Source organism: Zalophus californianus, chromosome 11 (assembly GCF_009762305.2).
Source record: "Zalophus californianus isolate mZalCal1 chromosome 11, mZalCal1.pri.v2, whole genome shotgun sequence".
In the NCBI taxonomy this organism is placed as follows: domain Eukaryota; kingdom Metazoa; phylum Chordata; class Mammalia; order Carnivora; family Otariidae; genus Zalophus; species Zalophus californianus.
This window is the reverse complement of record NC_045605.1, coordinates 16884848-16911740: the sequence shown is the minus strand read 5'-3', so window position 1 is coordinate 16911740 and position 26893 is coordinate 16884848. Positions and strand designations below refer to the sequence as shown.

Sequence of the window (26893 nt, the reverse complement as noted above, 5' to 3'; positions counted from 1 at the left end):
TCTCATAAATAAATAAATAAATATCTTTAAAAAAAAATCCTTAAGAAACCTCTTGAAGGGGCGCCTGGGTGGCTCAGTCGGTTAAGCATCTGCCTTCGGCTCAGGTCCTGATCCCAGGGTCCTGGGGTCCTGGGATCGAGCCTGAGCCCCGGGGCTCCATGCTCATCGAGGAGCCTGCTTCTGCTTCTGCTCATGCTCCCTCTGTCACTCTCTCAAATAAATAAAATCTTTAAAAAAAATAACCTCTTGAAGTAAGAACTGTTATTCTTCTCATTTTACAGATGAGGAATCTGAGGCACAGAACATAAGCCCGAGGTGCTGGTAGAGCCAGGACTGGGATCCTGGTGTGTCCAACTCTAAAACCTGACCCCTATCCTACACTGCTCTCTAAGCCGGGCCCTCACCACTGCCCCACAGAAACTCTCTGCTCCAGGCACGCCCATCTGTCACTGCGGCCCAAGGCACAGTTGCTTCCTGCCCTGAGCCCTTGCTCATGTTACTATATGGTCTGCATGGGTGCCCGCTTCCCTTCTCTCTGCCCACCAAACATTCCACGGTCCTGCCCAAAGGCCTTACCTGACCCCTGGCTACACCTAAGACCTATTTCCGACCGCCCTCTACCCGTGTCTGAGCCACACGGCAGAACTACTGAACTTTACGTCACTCTTCGGATGTTTGGGTTTTAACCGCCTCCCGGAAAAGACTGTGAACCTCAGTTTCCCTACCTGATCCCCAACCATGAGGAGGTCGGACCAGGTGATTTCTAAGCACCGCACTTCAATGTATTTCTGAGTCCATATTCTGCACACGTGACATGGGGAGTTCAGAGAGTGGGGAGCAAGGAATGTTTGTTGAATGACTCATCACTATACATGTGAGTTTCTCTGGTGGCTTCTCACTTTTTCCCCTTGTGCTGCCTTGGATTTGTTCTATTGAACTGATGGAGGGATGCTCGCCCTCCCTTACTAGAGGGGGCTCCCAATCACCAGAGGTCACTCCCATGGAAGCTGTGAGAAGCTCGGGGAGCTCGAGCAGGAGGAGCAAGCTCGCAGCAGGAACACCACGTGCCAGGCCCCTGTCCAAGCACACAGGGGCCATGTGGGGCCGATAACCTGCACGCCTTGGGCTTTCCAGGGGAAACAGTGTGGGCAGCTGATAGCATGCTTGGGCTCACAGAGACAAACCACGGCAGAGGCGAGGGGTTGACAGGGAGGCCCCTGCTTCTAGCTCTGCAGTAAATTAAACTTCAAACTGGCTCTGGCAGCAGCAGGTGCCTCCAGGTGTTTGGATGATAAGGGGGTGGGCCCTCCGTTAAGCTCCAATTCGGCAGCCGCGGGAGACACGCTGATCTCTGGAACAGAGAGGGGGCAAGGCCTGCGGGATCCTCCCTGCACAAGAAAGTCTGAGGTGGAGATAAGATACAGACGCAGGGGAAGGAAAGGGCCAGGCGGGAGGGGGATGACCTCATGGGTCTGGTTCATCCCTCTTATTTCAGATCGGTGGGGCTGCATGGAGGGAGTCAGACATCAAGAAGCCTGGGGCGATGGTGAAGGGGCAGGGAGGTGGAGGGAACCCGACTTGGGTTTGAGGAAGCCCCATAGGTGACCCTCGCTTTACATAAACCCACTATATGAACATCTAAGTGAACCAGATACAGCAGGAAGTGATTTTGTACTTGTAACTTTCCAGTGTCCAGGATTGTTATTAATGATGCCCCCGGCTGGTACTTCCCACCTCCCAGCCTCATTTTGAATCATCAGATGAGGAGGTGGAACTCGGGACGCCGGAATCTTCAGTTTCTTTACACTTTGCAATCTTGGATTCTTGAAATAGTCATTGTTCCCCTCGACTGATACTCCCACCCTGAACATGATTCATGAAAGCGCAATTTGTACAGAGCTTTTAGAAACTCACATATTGCTGCAAGTAGGTACTACTGTCCATTGTTGGAATGTTACTGCCCCAACTTAGAGCAGAGCCTCAGCTCCCCACAACCAAAAACGTCACTGCTAGGGTCTCTTTCGCCCCCTGGGAGCAGAGTGCCTGGCCAGGGGTGACAGGTGTGAGGTTGGGGGCACTGTTCAGGGCCCCAGACTGACTCAGATAGTTTCAAGTTAATAATGCAAATTAGCCCTGGACTCCTAGCCTGGGGAAAACACAGCCCGTGATACTGAGCCGCAGCTGGCTTTGGGTGGCCCACAGCAACTTCCAAAGGGTCAACATTGTCAGAGGCATCAAGCCCAGAAAACTGGAAAGAGAAAGGGAATGTCCAGTTACTATGGATGCCCCGGGAGGTGTGCTGACATTAAGATGGGCCCCTTGGGAGGAGCTGAGAGGTAGATGGTGTTGCTGTGTATGGATGGCTGAACTTTGAACAGAGGAGAGAGGCAGATGATGGTAGTTGGGGAAGGAAGCCTGCTCAGAGGAGGGGGTGAGAGCCAACAGCGAGGTCCACAGCAGCCGCTTACTGAATGCCAGTTAACACGCCCGAAGCTAGGCGCTGCACCGCCACTGTCCCGTGCTGCACTCTGAATGACCCCAGCAGGTGATATCACCATCACCCTCATTTTACCAACGCAGAAACTATAGTGCAAAAGGGTCAGCATCCTGTCCACAGTCACATAGCTAGTAAATAGTAGAGCCAGGATTTAAAGCTGGCCAGTCTGATTCTAAAACCCATGTTCTTGCTCTTTATAACACAGAGGCCCCAAAGTAGGCTTCACAGAGCTATAGTCCCTCCTTGATCTGGGGACCCTGTCTCCCTCTTATCTCCCTTCCCCAACACTGTCAGTAAAATCCAGTCCCTGTCTGGCTGTAGCCCACAGCACTAACCCACCACCCATTCTCTCCCTTACTTTCGGAGGGAAATAGCTGGGCTGGAACCTTCCTATGAAATATCTGGATGGTGTTTAAAATCCATTGTGGGGGAACAGCTCTGGCTTCAGATGAAAGGCCTTTGGGGTAGAAAGATCTAGAAGCCCTGTTTCTAACAAATGCTAATCATGCCTCAAACACATTGAAATGTAAAAGCTGAACCAAGGGTTACTAGCTAATAAAATACTTGGCGCCTAAAAGAAGGGCATGAAAAAGATGCCCCAAAGATCTCTAACGTGGAATAAAAATATGTTTCTTTTATTCCCCTGATTCATCTGGCTTAATATTTTAGAAGTAGTGGGCGCCTGGGTGGCTCAGTTGGTTGAGCGACTGCCTTCGGCTCAGGTCATGATCCTGGAGTCCCGGGATCGAGTCCCGCATCGGGCTCCCTGCTCAGCAAGGAGTCTGCTTCTCCCTCGGACCCTCCCCCCCTCATGCTCTCTCTCTCTATCTCATTCTCTCTCTCAAATAAATAAATAAAATCTTTTAAAAAAAAATTTTAGAAGTATTGACTTTAAGAAGCCAGGCTGCACGGGTCATGGGGAGAGGAAATTTACATGTGCTAATGACCCCCATCCACAACGCGCAATCTGTGCTCTCCCTTCCACCAGGGAAACCCTGAAGAACCAAAGGGAAGGCAGGAGGGGTTGGCTTTTGGAAGAATGCTCTACAGCGCTATCTAGGAATCTGGACCCTTGTCAGAGACCTGTCCGCCTAGACAAGGAACCACTACAGACCGGACTAGGAGATTCACAAGACGTTGTCACTGGTATTTCTGACTTCATTCGGAAGATGGCAGGGAAATTGGAATCTTACTTTCGTTGGAATGTTACTGCCCCAACTTAGAGCAGAGCCTCAGCTCCCCACAACCAAGAACGTCATGTGCTAGAATTTCATCTATCGGCCAGCGAGGGATTTCTAGCTGCTCCTTGCTGAATCCCCACTGCCTAGAACAGAATACAGCTGGTGCTCACTACATATGTGTTGCCTGGCCGACCGAATAAGTAAGTGGTTATTTCAGGCACCTGTGTCTTCCTCCATTCCCCCATCGGGAGGAATCCGTGTCCACAGATCCTGCTGGTCTCACCAGTCCTGTTCTGTAGCGCATGAACCCACCCTTGGTCCCTACGCCTGGACGCTCTCTCCACGGGTAGTTATTAGGTCCATCTGGCCAACACTTGTGACTGGTAAGACTGGCCACAGCAAGATGAGCTGGACCCATCAGATCCTCTACCTTGGAAATTCAAACCAAGAGACGCTGAGCGAAGCTATCACCGACGTACACACTGAGGAGAGAGTGTGAGCCACCTGATGGCAGGGACTGGTGTCTACCTTGTTCTCTGCACTGTTCCCAATGCAGGCTATTCTGTATCACACCTGAAAGAGACTAAATGCCCAATAAAAGTTGCCCGAATAGAGAAAGAGTAAATTGGGCCTGTGTGGCCCGCTATGGGACAGGTGCATGATGAATGAGCCAGGGAAATCGATAAGCCAGGGAGCGAAGAGCACAGCTTCAATGCTCTAAGAGCCTTAAAGGCAACAGAGACAGAGCTGCTGTCTTCCTCCCTTCCGGCTCTCTCTGGATCCATAGGACACCCCACCTACTGCACCTGGGCCCGTGGGATGTGTCTCTTCTCTCGCGCTACCAACGGCCCAGATCAGAGTACTGCTGAGCCCCCCCTCCCCCAGAAGACCAGCTGTCTCAATATATACCTGAGCAAGTTGTTCTTTTGTTTTTGTCTGTTTTTTGCCACTGAGTGTAACCGAAGGTTGAAATGGGTGACAAAGGGAGGAGATGAGGCGAAGTCTTAGGGAAGAGACATTATCGCTTCTCCGGGCTGAGGGGCTCGTCTCCTCTCCTTCCCTCTGCACGGGGGTTATTCATCACCAGCTCGGCTCCGAGCCACTGGCCCATTGACTGGGAAGCTCAGCCTGGAGAGTCGTAAAGGTAATACCAGCAACACACCAGAGAGTCCCAGGGAGGTCGTCGTGGCCTGGGCGTGGCCCTGCAGGGTGAGCTCATGACTGCAGGGCTCAGGAGTGGCTCAGCCCGTGACTCACTCTCTGGATGGGCAAGGTGCTCGTTGTCGCTGAGCCTTAGCTTCTCTTGTAAAGTGGGGACAAGGACACTTACCTCTCGTGTTGGTAGAATTAAAAGCTGTGCCCAGCATGTGGTAGGGGCTCCATACACGGGACCCGAGTGCCCTATTGTGTATGTCTGTAAAGCACCGCAACTCACAGAGGATTTTGCTATATTTTACGTCCTTTAAATCCCACAACATCCTACAAGATTTGCAAAGTACAGCCTAGCATTCCCATTTTGCAGATGAAGAGACTGAGGTTAAACGGGGTACATAATTTGTCCAAGGTCACCCACAGAGCGGCCAGACTCCATCCCAAGTCCCACAACGCTGCCCTCAGCATAAACAAGCAAGATAGGCGATCAGATGTGCATTGACTAAGCAAACCTTGGGCTGGCTATCTCTCTCTTTTCTTAATCACATACAAGGTTTCATTCAAGGGTTTGTGTACGTGTGTACGGTATGTCCAGGAGATGAATGAATCCATACATGAAGGAATGAATGAGTGGGGGAATGAATGAATGAAAGAGTGTCCTGTCTTAATTCTACTCCACACATACTTGACAACAAAACCTGGGGATCTCCTCCAGACTGAGCCCTACGGGGCCTGCTGGTGCATGTTTCTCTCCCGCTCTGGGGACTATCTAACCATAGGCCTGGTGATGGCGCAGCTCACACTATCAGCCCCTCCTGCCAGCAAGGAAAGCAGAGGGCAGTCCTGCTCATTCTACGTACTGGTTTCTGCAGTCTCGTACTCGCTGTCTCTGAGAAGCTCAAAGATGTCCACTTCGACCTTGGCCTTGCCCAGCCTCTCAGGAGCGCGGTTGATGCGGTTCTTGGCCAGGGTGATGGAGAGCCGCTCCCCTCTGCTGCACTCCATGGGGTCATCCAAGATAGCAGCTGTGGGCAGGCAACCACACGGAGACAGTTGGTACCCTCTCCCGTTACCCTCCTCTTTCTCCAGTCTCCGCCCCCTGCCACCTTCCTCTGCCAGGCAGCTCCCCGCCTCCCCCGCCCCTGCCATCCTTGGAACTAGTCCCAAAGCAAGTTCTCTATGTGCTGAGGGTCTTGGTTCGTAGCCAAGTGCGGCCGTGAATTAAATGTGCAAATCCACCTCAGGAACCCCGTAATGTCACAACAGGCCGCCGGGGTCTATGTGTAGGAGGCCCCGAGGCCCAGATGTGGTGAAAAGCTTAGAGGTACACTGACACGCACACACAGGCACACATGTGCAAAGGAAGGGACGCAGTGGCCATCCTTTGACAATGGTATTCTGGGTATCTGCAGAAATCCCTGAGATAAGAGAGGGTGAAAGAGACTGGGCATGAGAGGGAGAACCGTGGCAGATACTGCTGAACACCAGCTCTCCAGGCTCCGACGCTGATGCACCACGTCAGCCGGTGAGCCAGGCAGTTTCTCGGAACTTCTTTTCCTCACTGAACAGGAAGAGTAGGAAGATAACCTCAGGGGCTTGGTGTGAGGATTCAGTAAGATAATGTATGTAAGTGACATATCACACGAATTGAGTCGGTGTGACTTAATATGAAGGGTTGGCGTGGTACAGTTCCAAGAGCTGCCCAACTTCCAGAAGCAGCATTCAGGGTAAGTGTTCTAGTAGCCCACCCCCACCCTGTATCAGCTCTGAGACCTCAGTTTCCTCACTCGTAAAATGGGGAGAGAGCCCACTCCTTGGGCCATTGTAAAGATTACCTGAATAGTCTGTGTGAGGTGCTTAGCACAGTACCTGAAACACTCAACAAATCTAGCTCTGGGTACCATTCATTCTCTTGGTAGAGGAAGTTACAAGATTGCAAATCTCTACCAAAAACTCATATATATATGCTCACAGCAGCATTATTCATAATAGCTCAAAAGTGGAAAAAATCCAAAGGCCCATCAACTGATGAGTGGATAAGCCAAATGTGGTATATCCATACAATGGAATAATAGTCAGCAATAAAAAAGAACGAAGTACTCACACAGGCCACAACATGGATGAACCTTGAAAACGCGATGCTAAGCAAAAGAAGCCAGACCCAAATACTGCACACAGGATGATTCCATTTATAAGAAATTTTCAGAACAGGTAAATCCACAGAGACAGAAAGTAGATGAGTGGTTGCCTAGTGGCAGTGATGGAAAAGCTGGAACGAATAGGGGGGTGACTGCTAATGCATACACGGTGTTTCTTTTGGGGGTGTTGAAAAATGTTTTAAAATTGATTATGGTGATTGATGCGCAACTCTGTGAATATACTAAAAACCACCGTGTTGTATACTTTAAATGGGTGAATTGTGTGATATATGAATTATGTTTTAATAAAGCTCTTACAGAAAAAGAAAAGAAGAAATATCAAGCTTATTTTTCAGAGTTGAAGGCTCGGAAAAGTGACATGGGGAATTGAGCCGAATAGGTTTCACCGGCATGTGGCCCTTGAATCTCTGCAGTGGGCGTGGACAGAAGAGACCCAGGTCCCACGCTGTCTTTTCACTACACTGTTCCCATACCTACTGTGACCCATTTTCCAAACAGAAAACCGGGACACAGAATATGACAAAGACTTTTTTTTTCCTGATTTGTGGATGTGTTTATATGCATTGTCTTGTTGAACAATAAAAATTAGCCGTGCCCAATAAAAATTACACCGGGCAACAGAGGCGCATCCCAAGGCCCAGCTGTTAAAGTGGGTTTCTGTGAGTTAGGTAGCAAAGTCCTCACACACCTGGTGGGATCACCGCTTGCAAGAGTGGCCAAAGGGCTATAAACATGTGATTGAAGAGCCTGAGGACACCCAAAATACCTACCCAGGTGACCTCAGGAAAGCGAGACCAGGATGGGAATGCTACTCAGGAAGCAGAAACCTAAACGACTGTACTGTGCTGTCCCAGGAGGAAGAGTCTGGGAAGAGAAAGGAAGAAGGGCAGGCTATAGAAGTGATTCTCAAATGATGTTCCTTGGAGGGCCCTGGGCTCCATTAGGAAGCAGAGGGAGAGGCCACATGGGGGTCTCTAGCCCCTGCCAGCTTCAACCAGCACACCTCCACACCTATCAGTTTGGGATACTGGGGTTCCACAGAAGACTTGATATGGGGTAAAAATGTTTCACTGTTAAAAATATAATAGAAATCATTAGTCCAGCCCTAAAGCATAGAAAAGAGACATCTGAAATGTTAGGAACTGGCACAGCCATTACACACAAATCATGAGAAAGAGGCACGGATCCCTGGCACATGAGTTTTATGTGAACAGGCACACATTTATTCAGTGACATTAGTGTAAATGCTTAGCGGACATGATCTCAATCTCTGCAACGACTCTGTGAGGTAAGTGTGTTCTTTCTGTTATCCTCACTTGGAGATGAGAAAACGGTCAGAGAGGTGAAGGAACCTGCTCACATTCACAGGGCTGGTGAGGGGGAGAGGTGGAAGGTGACGCAGGGCAGCCTCATGCAGACTCTGTACCCAGAACCAAGGCTCATCTTCCTTCTAGTAAATGTTGTCTTCGTTGGGATTTGCTGCTGAGAAGGGGGTGTCATAGACTGGATGGCTTATACAGCAAACATTTATTTCTCCCAGTTCTGGAGGTGGGGGGGACCTGAGATCAGGGTGCTACCAGAGTTGGGTTCTACGAGGGGCCTGCTTCCTGGTTTGCAGACACCTGCCCTCTCACATGGTCCTCAAAGGGTGGAGAGAAAGGGACAACATTCTCTGGACTCTTCTGATAAGGGCACTCATCCTATAGTGGAGTCCCCACCACCCTCATGACCTCATCTAAACGGAACGCTTCCCCAAGGTCCTGCCTCCTAATACCATCCTAGTGGGGGGGGGGGGGTAGGATTTCAACACGTGAATTTTAGAAGGACACAGTTCCATCCATGACAGGGGGTCATATGAGCTTTGCAGCCACTGTAAAGAAAGAAAGTCCCACCAAGGCAAATCAACTCTGAAACACTAACAGGTAGGACCCTGGACCTCTGGACATTCCCCTAGCTAATGCTCCCAACCCCCATGAGATTTCTAGACAAGGGGGCATTTTTCTCTTTGGACCATATGACCTTTAAATATTAGGAAATCACTTGCAATATAATAAGTAATAAAATAATCTCTCAGAAAACACCCACGTCCCCTGTAAATCTAGAAAGGAACTCAGCCTTCTGGGAGTGTGGGGAAGTTACTTCAGGAATGTTTTGATAAGGTTGCTCAGGCTATAGACATGGACTTGCCTCTGTCCCATCAGTAGACAATTAGGGCACTAATCACACCTAAACCACAGGAGGTAACACACATCGATAGTCTGTTTCAGGGTTGTGTGCTCTCTTCTTGAACAGTATACATTCAGGACACGTGCCATGGACTGAATATGTCTCCCCCCCCCCCCCTGCATTCACATATTGAAACCTTAACCCCCATGTGACACATTTAGAGACAGCGCCTTGAAGAGGAAATTAAAGTGACATGAAGTCATAAGAGTAAGGAAGGCCTTGATCGGACAGGGTGAGTGTCCTTCTAAGAGACACCGGAGAGGGCTCTCTCTTTCTCTCCTGCTATGTGAGGACACAGCAAGAAGGCAAGCCAGGAAGCAGGCTTTTCTCACCAGAAACCGACTCTGCTGGCACCTTGATCTTGGGCTTCCAGCGTCCAGAACTGGGAGAAATAAATGTCTGTTGTCGATGCGGTGTCTTGTTATGGCAGCCCGAGCCGACACAAATAATGTGCCAACACAAACCCAGATGTACAGGACACCAGCCAGCCACGGGACACCACATAATCAACTCACAGAGCATCACTGGACATACTCTGAGACAGAGGGAGCATGACCAGGTGGGGAATAGGGAGTGTGGGGATTTTCTCCGAAGGGGCCTAGGAGGTCCCCTGAGTACCACCTCCTTCTCTGCCTTCTCTACCCCAAAGAAGGGCTCTGCACTCCACCCAACCTCTGTGCTCAGGGTACTCTTCATTAGGTTTTGAGTTTTAGACAATGAATAACTCCTGTCTGGGAACAGCCTCAGCTGGGTGGTTGGTTGGCATCAAACATATTGGGATCAGAATAATCAGGATGGTAACAGGAACCCAGATTCTGGGGCTGGACACAAAGGATGAGGGGCCAGTTCAGGCCCTGCTAGGACACCAGAAGACCATGTTCCCAACAGGTGGTTACCAAGAGCACACTTGCTGTTTGGCAGTCCCCAGCGAGGGGCCCCATGGGTGGAGAGCAGTGTGCTCAGGACTGAGTGTGCAGCTGAGGCTCCTGGCCCCTTGCTCTGTCCCCCAGGCCCGGTGATCACTCTTGGGCCAGGATGCTCAGAGTTCCCAGACGCTGCCTAACGAGGAGCAATATCATCTGGCACGTCCTCCATCCCTGGGACTGCTCTGCAGAGAAGTCAGCTAGTAGGCATGGTAAGGCTGGGAGGTCTGGGGCTACAGCGAAGACAAGGCTGAGATGGGGACATGTAATCAGGGAGCAGGGTCTTCCCCACATTTCCAGCCATGGAGACTCTGTGCACAGTGACCCTGACACCGCATGTACTCAACAGGCCTCTCTCGCGCCCGGGGAGCTGGTGAACCCTAACATTGACATTGGGCTTTCTCCCCACAGGCCAACAACTTTGCCCAGTTCTCTCTGAGTTCTAAGGCTCGTGCCAAGGAAAGGGCAGCCTCTTGACTCTGGGCCCACCTCTACCCCAAGGTCTTCTCTCCATGTTCTGGGCCCAGGCCTGTGTCTACTCTGGAGAGGACGCTGGGGCTGGCAGGCCTGGCTCTGCCCGCTCTAATCCTTTCTGGCACACGCAGTGAGTGTGGCCCCGATTATCACTCACCTGCTCAAAGTCCTCAGGCCTCCCCATTATCCTGGGGTTGGTCCCATTTGAGTGTCTAGGATGGCACCAGGCCCTCTGTAGTCTGGCTTCCAAATGCCTTTCTAGCTGCAGCACCCCCTTTCACCCCCACAGCAGAACACCCCCATGTTAGGACCAGGGCTGGCTTACCTTCCCTCCTCCACGCCTCTGCTGACACCAGCCCTATCCCTTGTTCCCCCTTTCCTTAAGGACTCTCCTTCTTCCCCCTCAGACCCACCTCTTCCAAGAAGTCCTCCCTGACTCCTTAGATTCCCCGAGAGACCACTCACTGCCCTGGAGGGGTGCTTACCCTTAACATCTCTCTCTAAAACCTCCCTCAACTAGCTTGAACCTGAAAAGCTCAGAGTGATCTCTCCTTCCTTGGAAACTCCCAGGTTCCCCATCCCAAATTAATTCCCTCTTCCTTAAAACTCCCACAGAAATTTCTCTGTACCTTTCATTAGATACTCATCACTTTTGAATTTTTTATTATGCCTATCTGTTTATCTTTTCTCCCCGAGGCAGCTGGCTCCTTGAGGCTGAGGGCCGTGGCTGATTCATCTCTGTACCTGCACAATTCCAGACGATGCATGTGCAGTAGGCCCTTAATGAATGATTATTGAGTGAAAGAATAATGTGACATGGTGCAGAAGTATTAGCTATTGCTCAGGCGGAGGGCGGTCTCCCCGAACCAGTGCTGCAGGGTGCAGGGTGGGTGTGGGGGCCTCCCGGGCACCTGGGGGCTGGCGCTTCTACTCTCTGCTCACCTGTGTAAGCTGGAACAGGGCTTGCCCTCAACAGCCCAGAAGTGACCCCTCAGGTTGGAGAATCAGCCTCCCTTAATCCTTCGGGTCTTCCAGAATCTCCCTCCTGAAGATTTCCAAGCACTTTGATAAGTCTTATCTCTTAAGGGGGGGGCGGGGGGAGGAATAAAGGGGTTTTATGGGAGAGTCCTGACAGGCAGGCTCTATAGCTCTGCCGTCAGCTGTGTGGCCCAGCCGGTTAGAACCCTGTCCTAACCAGAAGAGACGCTTGGAGCCTCCAGGGAGCCAGTCAGCTTTGCTCCCAGCCCCAGCATCACCATTCACCTGGCACCAGCTTCCCCGGCTCACGTCTGAGCTCTTGTGTTCCTTTTCGTACCCCTGACCCCTGTGGGTCCTGGTCATCCGCCTGCTGGAGGAAGCCTCGCCACGGTGCAGACCACTCCACCCCAAACCCACAGCTTCCTCCTCACCTGGGGGGCAACACAGGACCATCCTCTGCCCTTGGACTCGCCTGGCCAGCTCCCACTCACATTCCAGACTCTATCTGTTTGCTGGGGCTGCCATCACAAAGTAGGGCAGACGAGGGGTGCTTCAACAACAGAAATTTATTTTCTAGGAGTCAGAGATCAAGGTGCGGGCAGGGTCGGTTTCTTCTGAGGCCTCCCTCCTCCGTTCGTCTCCCTGTGTCCTTACCCGTTCTTCTCTCTGTGTGCAGCTATACCCTAATCTCCCCTTCTTATGAGGACACCTGTCATGCCAGATTAGGGCCCACCCTAATGACTGCATTTTAATTTAATTATCTCTTCAAAGACACTATGTCCAAATGCAGTCTCATTCTGAAGTGCTGGGAGTTAGGACTTTAACATATGAATGTTAAAGTCAACCCATAACCTGGATTTTCACCTCTAGCTGTTACCCAGCTCCCACCCCCTCTCTCTGTCCACAGAGAGACCGATCAGAGACCGCTTGCAGGAAACTGCCTACACTTTGTGCCCCCAACTCTTAAAAAAAAAACAAAAACATGTATGTATGCATGTATGGATGGATGGATGGATGTATCTCTACACCCAACGTGGGGCTCGAACTCATGACCCCAGGATCAAGAGTCACATGCGCCCCTTTCCAACGGGCTCAGATCATGAGGGTCCCAGTTCTAGAAGAGCCCCACCACGCTTCCCTTCTCCCCTTGACCTCCCGTGTCTCCCCCAGACCAGCTTATTCCCCTTTGCTAGAACGTGCTCAGGGGCCCTCCACGGACCGCACAGACCACGTATGGCCCTCTGGCTTTCCCTTCCATCTCACCTTCAGTCCAAACCAGACTTCTCAAGTGACTGCTCAACATTTTGCTGACTTCAGGTCATGTCAGATCCCCTTCAACCACTGTAATCTGCCTTCCATTCCCACCAGCCCACTCAGGCTGTATGTGCAAAGTCACCGGCAACAAACCATTGCTGCGAAGTCAGGGGGCACTTGGATTCTTTGTCTGATTCTATCACTAGCTGGCATTATTATTCGCTGTCTGCCAGGAACCGTTTGAAGAACATCGCATGTGTTCTTTCATTTAGCCCTCACACAACCCTACAATGTACTGCCGCATTTTACAGGTGAGAAAACCGAGAAAGGGGCAGGGTGAGCAACTTGTCCGAGATCACACAGCTCTTAATGGCAGCCTGGGTTTGGAGCCCATGAGCTGCCAGACCGCTCAGTTAAGCTGCCTCCTGGTTTCCTCTGAACCTTAGTCCTAAGTGTTTGGAGTCCTGAGTCCTGAGTCTTTTGCCTGAGACCCTCAACTTCCAAGGCTTCCATGACACTAAGCCCCTGGGGTTTTCCTCCTATTTCTCTGACCATTGTGTCAAGGTCCACTGTCTCCTGCTGAGCCTTCAATACTGGTGAGCTCCCAGGGTCTGTGCAGAGCCCTCCTCTTGATTCACTCCCGCAGGCTTCCTAAGTGATCTCTACACTTCACCTACGCCCACCTGCCTGATGACATCTCCATGTAAATGTCTGATGAGCAGCTCAAATTTATTAAGACCCAAAGCAAACGCACCCTCTTCCCTCTTGTGTTCTTCCTGAGTTTAGCTAATGACAGCACCAGCCACCCAGGCACTGTGGCCTCACCTCTATCCCTCACCCCCAATGGCTCTGGCTTTGCCCCTCGCTGTTGCCCAGATCTGTCCCCTTCTCTCCAGCTCAACACCATGGTCCAAGTTCAGTCCTTTCCTCTCGACTACTCAATTGCAACCTCTTGCCTCTCACCCGGTTTTCCCTTTCAGCCACCACCTGGCAATCCTCAGTCATGCCCACATGCAGCTGCCGGTCACCGCAAGGTGCAAACCCCTGCTTTTAGCTTCCGGTATCAAAATAAACGGAATTCCTTGGTGTGGCACACAAGACCTGGCTCTCTCTCTCAAACCTTCTGTTCTGCTTCTCCGCTCATCCCTCTCTACTTTCTAGAAATACCGACCTACCACAGCGCCGCCTAAACCCACACGTGTGCGTGTGCATGCACACACGTGCTGTGGTATCCCTGTGCACTTTTACTCGTGCTCCTCCTTCTGCCTTCCCAACTTTGCTCACTGGCCACTCTCATTCAGAATGAGTCCTCAACTCAGGCATCCCCTCCTTCCGGAAGCTTTCTCTGAACACAGAAGTTGATCGAGGGCTGCAAGTATGTATAGCCACAGAATCCCACGCATACTCTATTTCAAATGATCAGTTTCATCTCTAACTTCCCCTCTTTAATCTTTTCTATCTCCAATCCCTGGCACCCTGCTTGACAACAGGAGGCACTCTGTAAATGCTTGAGCCAAATTTGTCTTGGCTTTTGAGGGATGTTATGCCAACTTCTATTCCTTTCTGTGAAATTACTACTCTGACCCATACATTTATGGCCAGCTGATTTTGACAAAAGCACAGTAAAAAAAAAAATGATATTTTCAACAAATTGCACTGGAACAGTTGGATATCCATACGTTTTAAAAAAAAGAACTTTCCAACCCCGTCTTGTACCATACATAAAAATTAACACAAAACAGATCGTAGACCTAAGTGCAAAACTTAACATTATAAAACTTCTAGAAGAAAATCTTTGTGGCTTTTAGTTAGAAAAGATTTCTTAGACATGACACCCAAGAAAATAAAAAATTGACAAAGTGGACTTTATCAAAATTAAAATATCTGCCCTTCAAAAGACACAATGAAAAGACAAGCCACAGGCTGGGAGAAAATATTACACACAGAGCATATACGTGATGAAGATATATCCAGAATATACAAAGAACTCTCAAAACTCGATAATAAGAAATCAAACAATCCAATTTTTAAAGATTTTTTAAAGTAATCTCTACACCCAACACGGGCTTGAACTCACAACCCCGAAATCAAGAGCCACATGCTCCAATGACTGAGCCACACAGGCGCCCCCGACACAAACCAATTTTTTAAAAAAATGTGCCAAAGATCTGAATACACACTTCACCAAAGAAGTTACATAGGTGGCAAATAAACATGTGAAAATATGCTCCCTATCATTAGTCATTGGGGAAATACAAATTAAAACCACAACGAGATCTCGCCATTAATCTACTTGTATGGCTAAAATTAAAAAGCTCGACCACACCGAGCTGGTGAGGATCTGGAAGGACTAGAACTTTCATACACTATTGGTGGGAACATCAAATGGCATAACCACTTGGAAAACAGTTTGGTCATTTCTTAAGAAGTTAAACCTCCCCCTACCATATGACTCAGTCATTCTACTCCTATCCAAAAGAAAGGAAAGCAGAGGTCTACACAGAAACTCATACATAAATGTTCATAGCAACTTGCTCTGTGATAGTCAGAGATGGGAAACAACCACCCATAAGGGAATGAATAAACAAGCTGTGGTATATCCATACAACACAATACTACTCAGTGATAAAATGGAATTTACGAAGTCAGACAAAAAGAGTATGACTTTATGATTCCATGTATATACACTTTTAGAAAATACACGTCTGTAGTGACAGGAAGCAGATCGGTGGTCGCCGGGGGAGGGGTACGAACATTTGAAGGAACCGAAATGAGGAATTAGAGTGGCCCCAAGAAATTTTTCTTGGGTGATAGCAAATTTCACATCTTGACGGTGGTGATGGTGTAATGGGTGTATGCATGGCAAAACTTATCAAATCGGATACTTCAAAATATAGGCAGTTCATTACACGTAAATGATACCTCAATTTTTTTAGAAAATGCTCTGATGAGAAAAAAGATTCTTCTGGCCCCTTCTTACCTTCTCCTACCCTCTCTCCTCACCCTTGGCCAGTGGGACATTTTAAACTCTGTGATCTATACCTACTGCCTCCAATTCCACTGCATCTTCTCCATCCTCAGCCTCCACCATCTCTGAATTCACTAAGGTTCTCCTCCCTTACAAATATTTCTGTGGTTTCTTAGGATTTTGAGGCTCTGAATCACATGTGACTGGAGGTTTTTTCTGGGTTATCATGTGTTAACATCCCTAATATGACACTAGTCTGATTTTCATTCTGATCACATTTTTCCAAGCCCCTTCGAGCTCCAACTCCTTCCCCTTTTATAACCCTAGTTGGCAGTGTTCCCTAAACCTCACACTCTGGATTCAGTCCTCAGTCCACGTTTTCTTCATTGTACACTCTCCCCTGAAGTATACATTCTCAACTATCAGCTCTATGTAGGTAATTCCAAAACCTGAAGAATTCATTCAGCTGTATGCAGAGAAATTCCAAAACCTCTATCTCCAGCCCTACTTCCCCATCCACACATCAGACTCTTATTTCTGGTTGCTAAAGGGAAATGTCCCCTTGGAGGTCTTTCCAAACTCCATGTCCCAAATGTAACCATTATCTTTTCATAGAACGGGGGGCTCTTTCTGCCTTCCCAGTTTTAATTAATGGTCCATCTCCCACACACGATCCACGGAAGAGTGCTCCTGCACTCTCCCCAGCCCTTCTGCCGCTCCACCTGCTCAGTCACTGAGGACCACCAAGGGATGCACTCCCATCCTCTGCTCTCTTTCTGCTCCCACTGCCACCCCCACCCCCGCCTCTCTCCTGCAATACCCCTCACCTGTTTCCCGCCTCCAGGCTCTCCTGTGCAAACCCAGCTTCTCCATGGCGCAGATTCACCTGCCTGGCACCCACACCCTCCACAATCTGGCACCACACACCTTTCCAGGCTCATATTCTACCAAATTCTTTGACCACTTAGCTACATCAAGGTAGCCCTTGCTGAACACTTGAGTAGAGCCTGTCACTTTGCCCTCCCTTTTTTCAAGGTGGTCTCTTCTTCCTGGAATGCATTCAGCTTTTCTTTACCCATATCCAAATCCTACCGAAATTATGCGCCATTCTTAAGTTCACTCCTGCCTTGACCCAGGCATGTGCCAGACGACTCTAGCCCACACTGATTCTGCCCTCTTTGAATCCTCCAAAGCGTTCACGGTCTGTGCCATTCATTTAGCACTTAATCTTGTGCTTTGTAACTGATGCAGGCAATGCATTCATTCACTTAATCATTCCTTTATTCATTCATCAAATACCTATTAAAACATCTATTTTAACCAAGGCACTTTGTACACAGAGAAGGATAAGATGTATCTCTGCTTTCAAAGTGTCCAGAGAATATGGCCATGAAATCAAATAGCCACAACCCAATATGGTTAAGTGATATGATCAAACCCCATTATGATCCATCTATAAGCCATCCAGTTGCCCACGGTGCTGGGAAATCCCAGAAAACTCTGAGTGGGTCTTTGGCTCTCAAGGACATTTCCGGGGAGGGGTGAAGACAATAAGTGGTTTAGGAGAGAAAATCACAGAGTTCCCAGGAAGCACAGACTCTTCTGGATAGCGGAGAGAAGTTGCTGGGAAGGCCTCATGCATTTATCTATCGCACACAGGTGTCCAGTGCCTACTGCCTCCCAGGTACTGCACCAGGCTTCACAGAAGAGACAACCTTGAAGCAGGCCCATGAGCTTCCCAGGGAGGCAGGGAACCGAAGGGCGTTCCAGCATGCAGAGCCTCTGAAAGCATGACTGTTTCAGCAGGTGTCAGGGACCCAAGCACCTGGCGGGAGAAGCTGGGAGAGAGGACAGAAGCCTGAACAGGAAGGACCTTGTGTGTCATGCCCCGGAACTGGAACGGTAACAACAGGAGGACCTTCGACAGATGGTGACATCATCAGATTTGCATTTTAGGGCCATCACTCATGGCACTGAAGATAGACTGGAGTGGCAACCGAAATATGAGCTGGGAAGATGAGTCTGGGGTGATGCTAAGAGCCTGGGAAAAAGAGATGAGGCAGGTACTGAGGGGCAGAATGATGAGGATCAAGGGGATGGGGCAGATCTGAGCACAATTCACGAGGTGCAATGAGCAGCTTGGCTGGCTGTGGAGGGTAGGAGATGTGAAGGGCTTCTGTCTGGCTTGACTATTTAGATGGTGACATCACTGACCAGCTTTGAGAACACAGGGGTGTCAAGATGAAGGTTGTTCTGTTCTGTTTCTGGAGAAGGACCCAGATGATGAGTCTGGGGTCGTATTTGTTAAGTTTGGGGCACGCTGTTTGGCAGCAGTCACTGGCCTGGCTCCCCAGAGAACCATCCAGGTTTGAGACACAGGCCTGGGGGACCGGAGGGCCAGGGTGGTGATGACAGCTTGGATCTGGCACAGGGAGAGAGAGGAGGGATGAGGCTCAGGCCCTGCAGACTCAACATCTGGGGAGCGTGTAGAGAAAGAGAAGCTGATGCAAGAGGCCAAGATACAGCAGTGAGGCTGGATGAAAGTCAAATAAAATAAGAACTGAGAATTTTCTATGAGATTTGGCAACAAGGAGGTCACCAGAGACCCTGGTGAGCAGATCCAGCCGCTCAAGAAGGGGCTAAGAAGGTGAATGAGTCAAGTAGCTTGTCTTCGACGGAAAGAGTGTGATTAGGGCAGTAGGTGGGGTGAATCACATTGCCCAAGGAAGGGTTTTTAAACTCACAGGAAAGGGGCTCAGAAGAAGGAGCCAGAGGGGTGGGAGAAGCTGATAATGTCAGAAGCAAGGGGGCACTTTCTGAAGCAAGTGCTGCAAAAAGGCCAGTAGAGAAAGAGCCTGGGGCACAGGGTGTAGGTTCCTGTGGGCTGAGAGAAAACAAGAGACGGGAGACGTGGTGCAGAGACTGCTCGCTGGCCCCCATGGCCTTTCTCCCATTCTTCCTTTTAATCATAAAACACCCTAAGTGTCACCTGCATGCATGGCTGCCCAACTACAGACCACACTTCCCAGCCTCCTCTGCAGTTGGGGGAGGCCAGGAGCTGAATGGGACAGTGAATTTGAGTGGAAATAACCATGACACATCCAGGCCGTCCCCCTGCCCTGGACTCTCCTTCCCTTTTTTTTGCTGACTGTAAATATAGCTGCTGCTGACAACAGGAATGTATGGGAACTCTACAGATGAAGACAACACTGCTTCCTGCCCCACACCCCCGGCCACCCTGGGCCACGGCCGACCTGTGGACTCACACCCGAGAGAAATACCCTTCTATCTTTGAAATACGGTATGTGAATTCAGCTCGCTTTGCTACTGAGCCAGCCCATGCTCCAGCCCAGTGCCATCCAACAGAAGCACAATGCAAGCCATGCTTGTAATTTCATACGTTCTAGCAGTCACATTTAAAACAAGCACAAAAAAAAAAAGCAGGTGAAGTTATGAAATTAATTTAAATAATATATTTTATTTAACCCAAATTTCCAAATATGACCATTTCTACCATATAAAATCGTTGAGAGCTTTTGTGTTGTTTTCATACTAAAACTTCAAAATCCAGTGTGTATTTTGTACTTAACAGTACATCTGAGGGGTGCCTGGGTGTTTCAGTGGGTTGAGTGTGTCTGACTCTTGATTTCGGCTCAGGTCATGATCTCAGGGTCATGAAATTGAGCCCCACGAGGGGCTCCGCGCTCAGTGCAGAGTCTGGGATTCTCTCTTTCTCTCGCTCTCTGCCCCTCCCCCCACCTGCATGAGCGCATGCTCTCTAAAATAAATAAATAAATAGATAGATAGATAAATAAATAAATAAAGTCTTTAAAAACAAAAACAGTCCATCTGAATTCAGATGAGCCATATTTCTAGCACTCAATAGCTAGTGGCTACCACACAGGACAGGGCCAGTCTAATACTAATCAATACAGTTCTAAATAAATATTTGGGGGAAGGAGGAGTTGAGAGAGACCGAGTTCGACAGCTTCTGTTGTCTCTGAAGAGAGGCAAGATCGTCATCTTCTGAGCAAGAGTGGCAACGATGGTGTAGGTGGTTTCAGGCGAAAGCTGAGAACAGGTGCTCCAACATGGAACCGTGTTTCTGTTTGGACCCAGATGGAATGAAGAGAAGTTGGTGTGGGTTTTTGTTTTTTGTTTTTTGTTTTTGTTTTTGTTTTTGTTTTTTGCAAGCAGCCTCAGGACACAGATAAAAGCAAGGCAGGTAGATGTCTGTGCTATCGAGGGTGGGAGTTACTGGGTGGGAAGGATGAGGGGGCACAGGAGTTGAAGGCGCGACCAGGAACAGGGGGTGAAACCCAGCACAAGTTGTCCAAATGAAGAGACCCCGCAGGGCTGAGAGGTGATGGAGAACTGGGGAGTACGTGGATATGTGGATGTGGCAAGAGCTTTCGTAGCGGGAACAAGACGGTGAAAGCGGGGAGCAGGGGATACTGTTTGTAGACCGTGGGATTTTGAAATTCCAGGTTTCAGAGGAAGAAGAGCATCATCCAGTGTTGCCACAATCCTGAGTGTGGGTTAGAAAATGACATGGAGAGGCGAAGGTCACTGGAGATGGAAGTTAAGTATCCTCAAGGCAATGGCACGAGACAACGGACCCAAGGGCGCTGGGGACGATCAAGTGAGAGCAAAGGTAGAGATGGGGAGAGGAGGCGGTGAGCCAGGAATCACAGCCCTGCCTAAGAACTTGCAGGTGCCAGGTGAGTGGAGACTTGTCCTGGGGAACAAGGCAGGACAGGCAGGATGGGGAGCAGGGAAATCCAGCGCCCCCCAACCCCGCTCGTAAGCAGGTGCCTCTGGAGATGGGAAAAAGGAAAGCACTCCATCCGACAGGTGTGGGTTCTCCCCAGAATGGGGCTCCATGGCAAGCTGAAAAGGGCCGAGAGGGAGTCCGAGCTGGGGAGAAAGCACAGAGCAGCAAGGGGGACGTGATCCCAGGGAAGGTGGGCAACGGGGCCAGTGCACGAGAAGGGGGGGGGGGGGCAGAGTGCTGTTTCCTGGTGCCACGAGACAGCTCTCTGAATGGTGAGCACCGCGAGGGCAGAAGCCACATCTCATTACTCCCCGTGCCCACCACACAACTCAGCACAGACGCGGGCCAACGCTACACACCGCGCGTGCTTTCCAGACTTGTCCGAAGTCCTGATCGTGATGTGTGCTGACTGTTGAGACTTTCACAACATGGTTCACCTTTAGCTCCAACCCTTCATCCTTCATCCTCCCACAGTTGACCAAAGGACATGATCCCTGGAAAAAATTTATGAACAAAGTCCCTGGCATGACCAGCAATTACATCTGCATTTAGTGCCTTATTAATACAGCCGCTCTGTAAGGTCTCTGCACACCCCATTGATATTCCCAGGTAACCCAGAGCTGGCTTCTTTCTCTGGGTTGTGCCACCTCCCTCTAGGTTTTCCCTGGGGGAAGGACAATCCCCATGTGTTCTCATGGTCACAGAGGGAGCCACCAGCTTTGTCCTTGGCAGCTCCCCTGGCCAGCTTGGGTGGGACCAGATGCACGACTGTGGCAGGGCAGTGCCCGGCATCCCCACACACAAGGCTCACTGCACACAGAGCCAGGCAGGGGAGAGAAACAGTGGGTCCTGGTGCTGCCCGTTTGTCTTCTTTAAAGGCTGCCAGAGACAGCCTTCTGGCCGAGTTATGGGCTGGAGCAGAGTGAAGGCAGAGGCTCGGGGAGTGATGGGGGCTGCCGGGAGCCTTGATGGGTCGAGCACATCCAAGGATGCCAGGGAGGTCTGCCTCACGTCCAGAGGACACCGAGCCCAGGTCGGCTTCACCATCTGGGGGAATTCAATTTGAGGAGCATAGACTGAATACCTATCTGACACCAGGTTCTAGTTGGGTAGACACCGCTGAGAACACAGGACGTGGAGACATAATGTGACTCTGGCCCCTGCTCTCAAACACTCAGGGACAAGCTGGGGAGATGGTGAGAGGGGTGGGGAGTGAGGCAGAGAGCACAGGTAGTGTGCCAGGTGGACTCTGAAAGGTGAGCTCAGTGGGGAAGCGGGCAGGTGCCAGAACCCCCCCACCTCTGAGTCACCAGCGCTGTGTGTGGTCTGCTGACCCACCCGTCTGTCTCCGTCCGGTCCCATCATCATTCCCTCAGGCCCCCTCCCTGAGTTTATGGACAGACCCTAAACCATCACAGCACTGAGGGGTTCTTAGTGCCCCATTTTCCCCACAGCTGTGAATAAAGGAGGACCGTGCCTGCTACAGTTTACAATGCGGGACCTTGTCACCACCGATCGGAAATGACAATTAGAACGGGAGCTAGAAGTTTGACATGTTTGGATGATGCTAATGTCCTTCCACTCAAAGAAAGGGGCAAGCAAGAGATAACGACCAATTAGAACAGCTTTGAGTTCTTTGCAAGAATATGGCAGAAAAATCTCCAGGGCCATTACCTTGACTGCTTCCACCTTGGAGTTATCTCTTTTCCCAGCAGATCAAAGCACAAGTAATAGATCTTATTCATTGTCATCACCTCCCTGGGAGTGAGACCAGGACAGGGAACATTCATCCAGGAGGACACTGAGGTTTAGAGAGTAAGCTAGGGCCCCGCAATGGGAGAAGAACAGACTAGTCATTTGCTCATTCATTCAAAAAATGCATTCAGATAACGTCATTCTCTTTCTCTTGCCCTTTTCCTAACATGGGAAGAGAGGAGCTTCATATCAACAAAATGTGTCAAACTTCTAACTCACATTGTAATTACTATTTCTGATTGGGGAGGACAGTCCCTGTTCTCTGCACTGGAAAACAAAGTTCCCATGGAGCCTACATCTGGAATGTAGATAAGGAACTCTGTCTCACTCCCCATCAGCCTCCCTGAGGCCAGCACCTCCCACATAGTCTACAGAAGTCTCAAACACCCTCTATGGCATCTCACCAAAACAAATACCTTAACCTGCCGAATAGAAATATCCTCCCTCAAAAACCCATTATATGCACCCTGTTTTTCCATGAGACTAATTTAGGTTTCAGCAGGTGTCCAGGGGCACCTCAGGGTGTCCCTGGGGAATTGTATATGCCGTGCTTTGTGGAGGGAGAGCAAGGAGGAGTGGGGTGGCCCCTTTGGGGAACAGCAACAGCCCCAGAACCTAGAACCCAGAAGAGAAGCCCAAGACATCGAGGGGCACACTCCGACAGGGGGCATCTGCCCAGGGTTCCGCATGGCAACTCGGCCGACCAGGTCTTGGTCTCAGCAACCTCCCGCTAACTGGCTGAGTTTCCTAAAGACATGTCGTTGGCTGGAAGGGTTGCTTAGTGGCTGTCCTCAGAATATTCAAAATGCACAGAGGGCAAGGGAAAAGGGAAAAGAAAGAGCACTAACTAACCTGCAGGAGATAAAAAGCAGCCCCATTCAGATGCCATATGCCACAGAAGTAAAAAGCAAGTAAATTGAATTTAGTATAGACTGTGCAATTATCTGCTTTAAAAATTAAGGACTGAGACCATAAACCCACTAAACTTCAAATCTTCATAATGGGCAGTTAACTGAGAGAGAGAAGAGAGAGAGGGAGAAGGAGAAAGGAAGAAAAAGGCAAGAGGACAGAGGAAGGATGATGGAAGAAGGAGGAAGAAAGAGAAGGGGAAAGGGGAAGAGGGAAAAAATGAGCATTGGCAAGAGTGCGAGACAGGTGCCAAATGAAACAGGACAAAAAACGGCACACGGCGTTCCCAGAGGCATTTTCTGTGCTTGGGGTCTTCTGATTTTGTTGCAAAAAAGATTTAAAGTCCCAATGTTAGGCACAGATGGTGACAAAATCCTAACCTGCCGAATAGAAATATTCATATATATTTTTTTTCTTTCCATTCCTGCATCCAGCAGCCTAGTTTAGAGCTGTGTTTCTCAGGCTCAGCGCTACTGACATCTGGAGCTGGGGGGTTCTTGGCTGGGGGAGCGGGGGCTGTCCTAAAGGGTCACAGTAAACTGGAGGTCACTATGACTAGATGCCAGGAGCGCCTTCCCCAGGTGTGACACGCCCAAATGCCTCGAGATACTGTAGGTGCTGATGCTCAGTGGCCGGAGTGTAGTGAATGGCAGGGAGGAGGGAAGGAGGTGAGGTGACGCGGGGGACAGACGGGATCATACTGCCTTCTGGGCCACAGTGAGAAGTTTCATTTTATTCTGGCTGTGATGGGCAGTCACCAGAGGGTTATAAGCAGAGCCTGAACTCCCTGACCCAGCTCTACGCTGCATAAACTAGCCTCTAACCCACACCCAGCTTCATCGGCTGCTACTCCTCTGAACACACTTGAGCTTGCAGCAGAAGTCCCTGGAGGGGTGTGGGAAGCGCCCAAGGATCTTCATTTCTAACAACGTACCAGGAGCTGCGAACACTGCTAATCCAGGGACCACCCTCGGAACAAACGCAACTCCTTCCAAGATGTGTCTCTGATCGTGCTATTTTCATCTGCAGCCTATCCACGACTCCATCCCTCCTCTGAAATCTCTATGTATTGGAAACCCAGCTGTCCTCAAGGTCTGGCTCAAAAACTAACTCTCACACATACCTTCAGTGGTCACCCCAGGCAAACGGACCCCTCCCCACTGCCCAACCATCACACGGATTTTGTTCAGACTCATGTGAGGGTCTCAGTTCCCTTCCAAACATGACCTCAATCAGGGAGGAATCTCACCTTAATAAATCTGTTTAAAAATCCCTTTCTGTTTTCTGTTTTGAAGGAGGTAAGCTACAATGGAATCAAATGCTTATATGAACCACTAATATTGTGAATCCCTTTAACCTCACACCCATTAGGATGGTTATTATCAAGAAGAAAAATTAAAAAAAAATACAAAAACCAAACCTAGAAAATAAGAAGTGTTGGTGAGGATATGGAGAAATTGGAACCCTTGTGCCCTATTGGTGGGAATGAAAATGGTGCAGCTAGAGTGAAAAACAGTATGATGGTTCCTCAAAAAATTATAAACACAATTACCGTATGATCCAGAAATTCCATCTCTTACCCTAAAGGGTCTGATGTATATGGGAATATATCAAAGAGATATTTGTATGCCCATATTTATAGTAGCATCACTCATAACAGGCAAAACATGGAAGCAATCCAAGTGTCCATCGACAGATGGCTGGATAAACAGAATGTGGTATACATATATATATATAATGGAATATTACTCATCCTTAAAAAAGGAGGGAAATTCCGACACTTGCTAGAGTATGGATGAGCCCTAAGCACGTATGCTAAATGAAAGAAACCAGACACAGAAAGATAAATACTGTATGATTCCATCTATATGAGATACCTAAGAGCGTTCCACTTCATAAAGACAGAAAGTAGAAAGGTGGTTGCCAGGGCCTGGAGGATGTAGGGTATGGGGAATTATTGCTCAATGGGTACAAAGTTTTGCAAGATGAAAAGAGTTCCAGAGATTGGGTGGTGGTAATGGTTATAAAACAGTGCGAATGGGGGCACCTGGATGGCTCAGTTGGTTAAGCATCCAAGTCTTTGTTTCAGCTCAGGTCACGAGCTCAGGGTCCTGGGATGGAGCCCTGCGTCGGGCTCCATGCTCAGCAGGGAGTCTGTTTGAGGACTCTCTCTCTCTCCCTCTCCCTCTGCCCCTCCCCACCCCTGCTCTCCCTCTCGCTCTCTCAAATAAATAAATCTTTAAAAAACAGCAACAACAGTGTGAATGGACATAAAACCACAAACTGTGTGCATAAAAATGATTAAGATGGTTTTATGTTAATATACATTTTACCACACCTAAAAATGATTTCTAAAATACAAAGAATTGTTTTCTTTTTCTTTTAAGATTTTATTTATTTGAGAGTGAGAGAGAGAGACAGAGAGAGCACGAGTTGGGGGAGGGGGAGTGAGAGGGGGAGTAACAGGCTCCTGGCTGAGCAGGGAGGCTGACATAGGGCTCCATCCCAAGACTCTGGGATCATGACCTGAGCTGAAGGCAGATGCGTAACTGACTTAGCCACCTAAGCACCCCCCCCCAAAGAATTGTTTTCTTTTACAGATTATAAAGCACTTTCATACATCTGATCTTATTTGTATCTTATAATAATGTAGGAGATCATAGTAAAATATTGCCATTTCCATTTCATAGATGAGCATGCAGAAGCCCAGAAAGATTAAACCAACTCAAGAACACGCAGCTGATGTGGCAAGAAATTAAAAGTAAACATCAGATCCTTTGCTCCACTACAATATGCTGCCCAGTATATCACAATACTTCTGGAATGCTCTGTGTAGTAAATCACTTTTTATGTGCTAAGTGATATATAAATAGTAGCTGGCTAGTTGGGAGGAAGGAAAGAAGGCAGGGAGGGAGGAAGAGAAGGAATTATTTGACTTGAGGAAGATTCTTCTCTCATGATTTAGGGAAAATCACTATTTTCTGGATGTTTCCATGTGTCTGGCAGTTGGCATATGTTTTTCCTCTTAACTTTTGCATACCACACCCTATACGGTGGGCATTACTATTATTGTTTTACAGACAATGACAAAGAAAGTAGACACCTTAGATCACCTGACCACATCCACTGTGACTTTGAATCCAAATCTATGTGACTCTGGGCCCAGACTCACTCCCAGCAAACACAGCGGCCTCCATGCTCTAGAAGGTCTGGTGACCAACATGAGGCATCCATGTCTTCTTGCTTTTGGCTGGCATTCAACCCAACTCTCTCTCTTCCTTCACCACCACCCCACCAGGGTATTTGTAATTGAAAGGGGACACCTTCCTGATATTTTCTCCCCTCCTGATGGACCCCCCCACCAGCTGTATTTTGCCGTGTCCTCACCATCCTGTCTGTCTAGGCTTTGAGGATGAGGAGAGACAAGGCTTGTGGGGGTTTCTCCTCCACTTTGCCTTTCTCCCTCACACAGCACTACAGACCATCTACTCCAAGGATGGTTGGTCCCTCCTCTGTGTCACGGGACTCATACCTCTCAGGGACTTCTCAGGGGGCAGAGAAGAACCATACCTAGTGAACCATGCCTTTCTTGAAGCCCTTCCCCTCCCTCCTGAAGGAACACACAATGGAGGTTCTGGTGCCT

At 49.2% G+C, this 26893-nt stretch overlaps 1 protein-coding gene across 3 annotated transcripts in view; it reads right to left on the bottom strand.

Annotated features, from left to right (window-relative positions):
• GRIK4 (glutamate ionotropic receptor kainate type subunit 4) overlaps positions 1 to 26893 on the bottom strand; it is a 420015-nt gene that overhangs the window by 172906 nt on the left and 220216 nt on the right. For 2 of the 3 annotated variants that reach the window (XM_035723069.1, XM_027581033.2), the window contains one exon: positions 5691 to 5855. The exons of the other annotated variant lie outside the window; for it this stretch is intronic. In XM_035723069.1, the coding sequence (XP_035578962.1) occupies positions 5691 to 5855 (165 nt within the window). The remainder of the gene's footprint in view (positions 1 to 5690; positions 5856 to 26893) is intronic. 3 annotated transcript variants of the gene reach the window in all.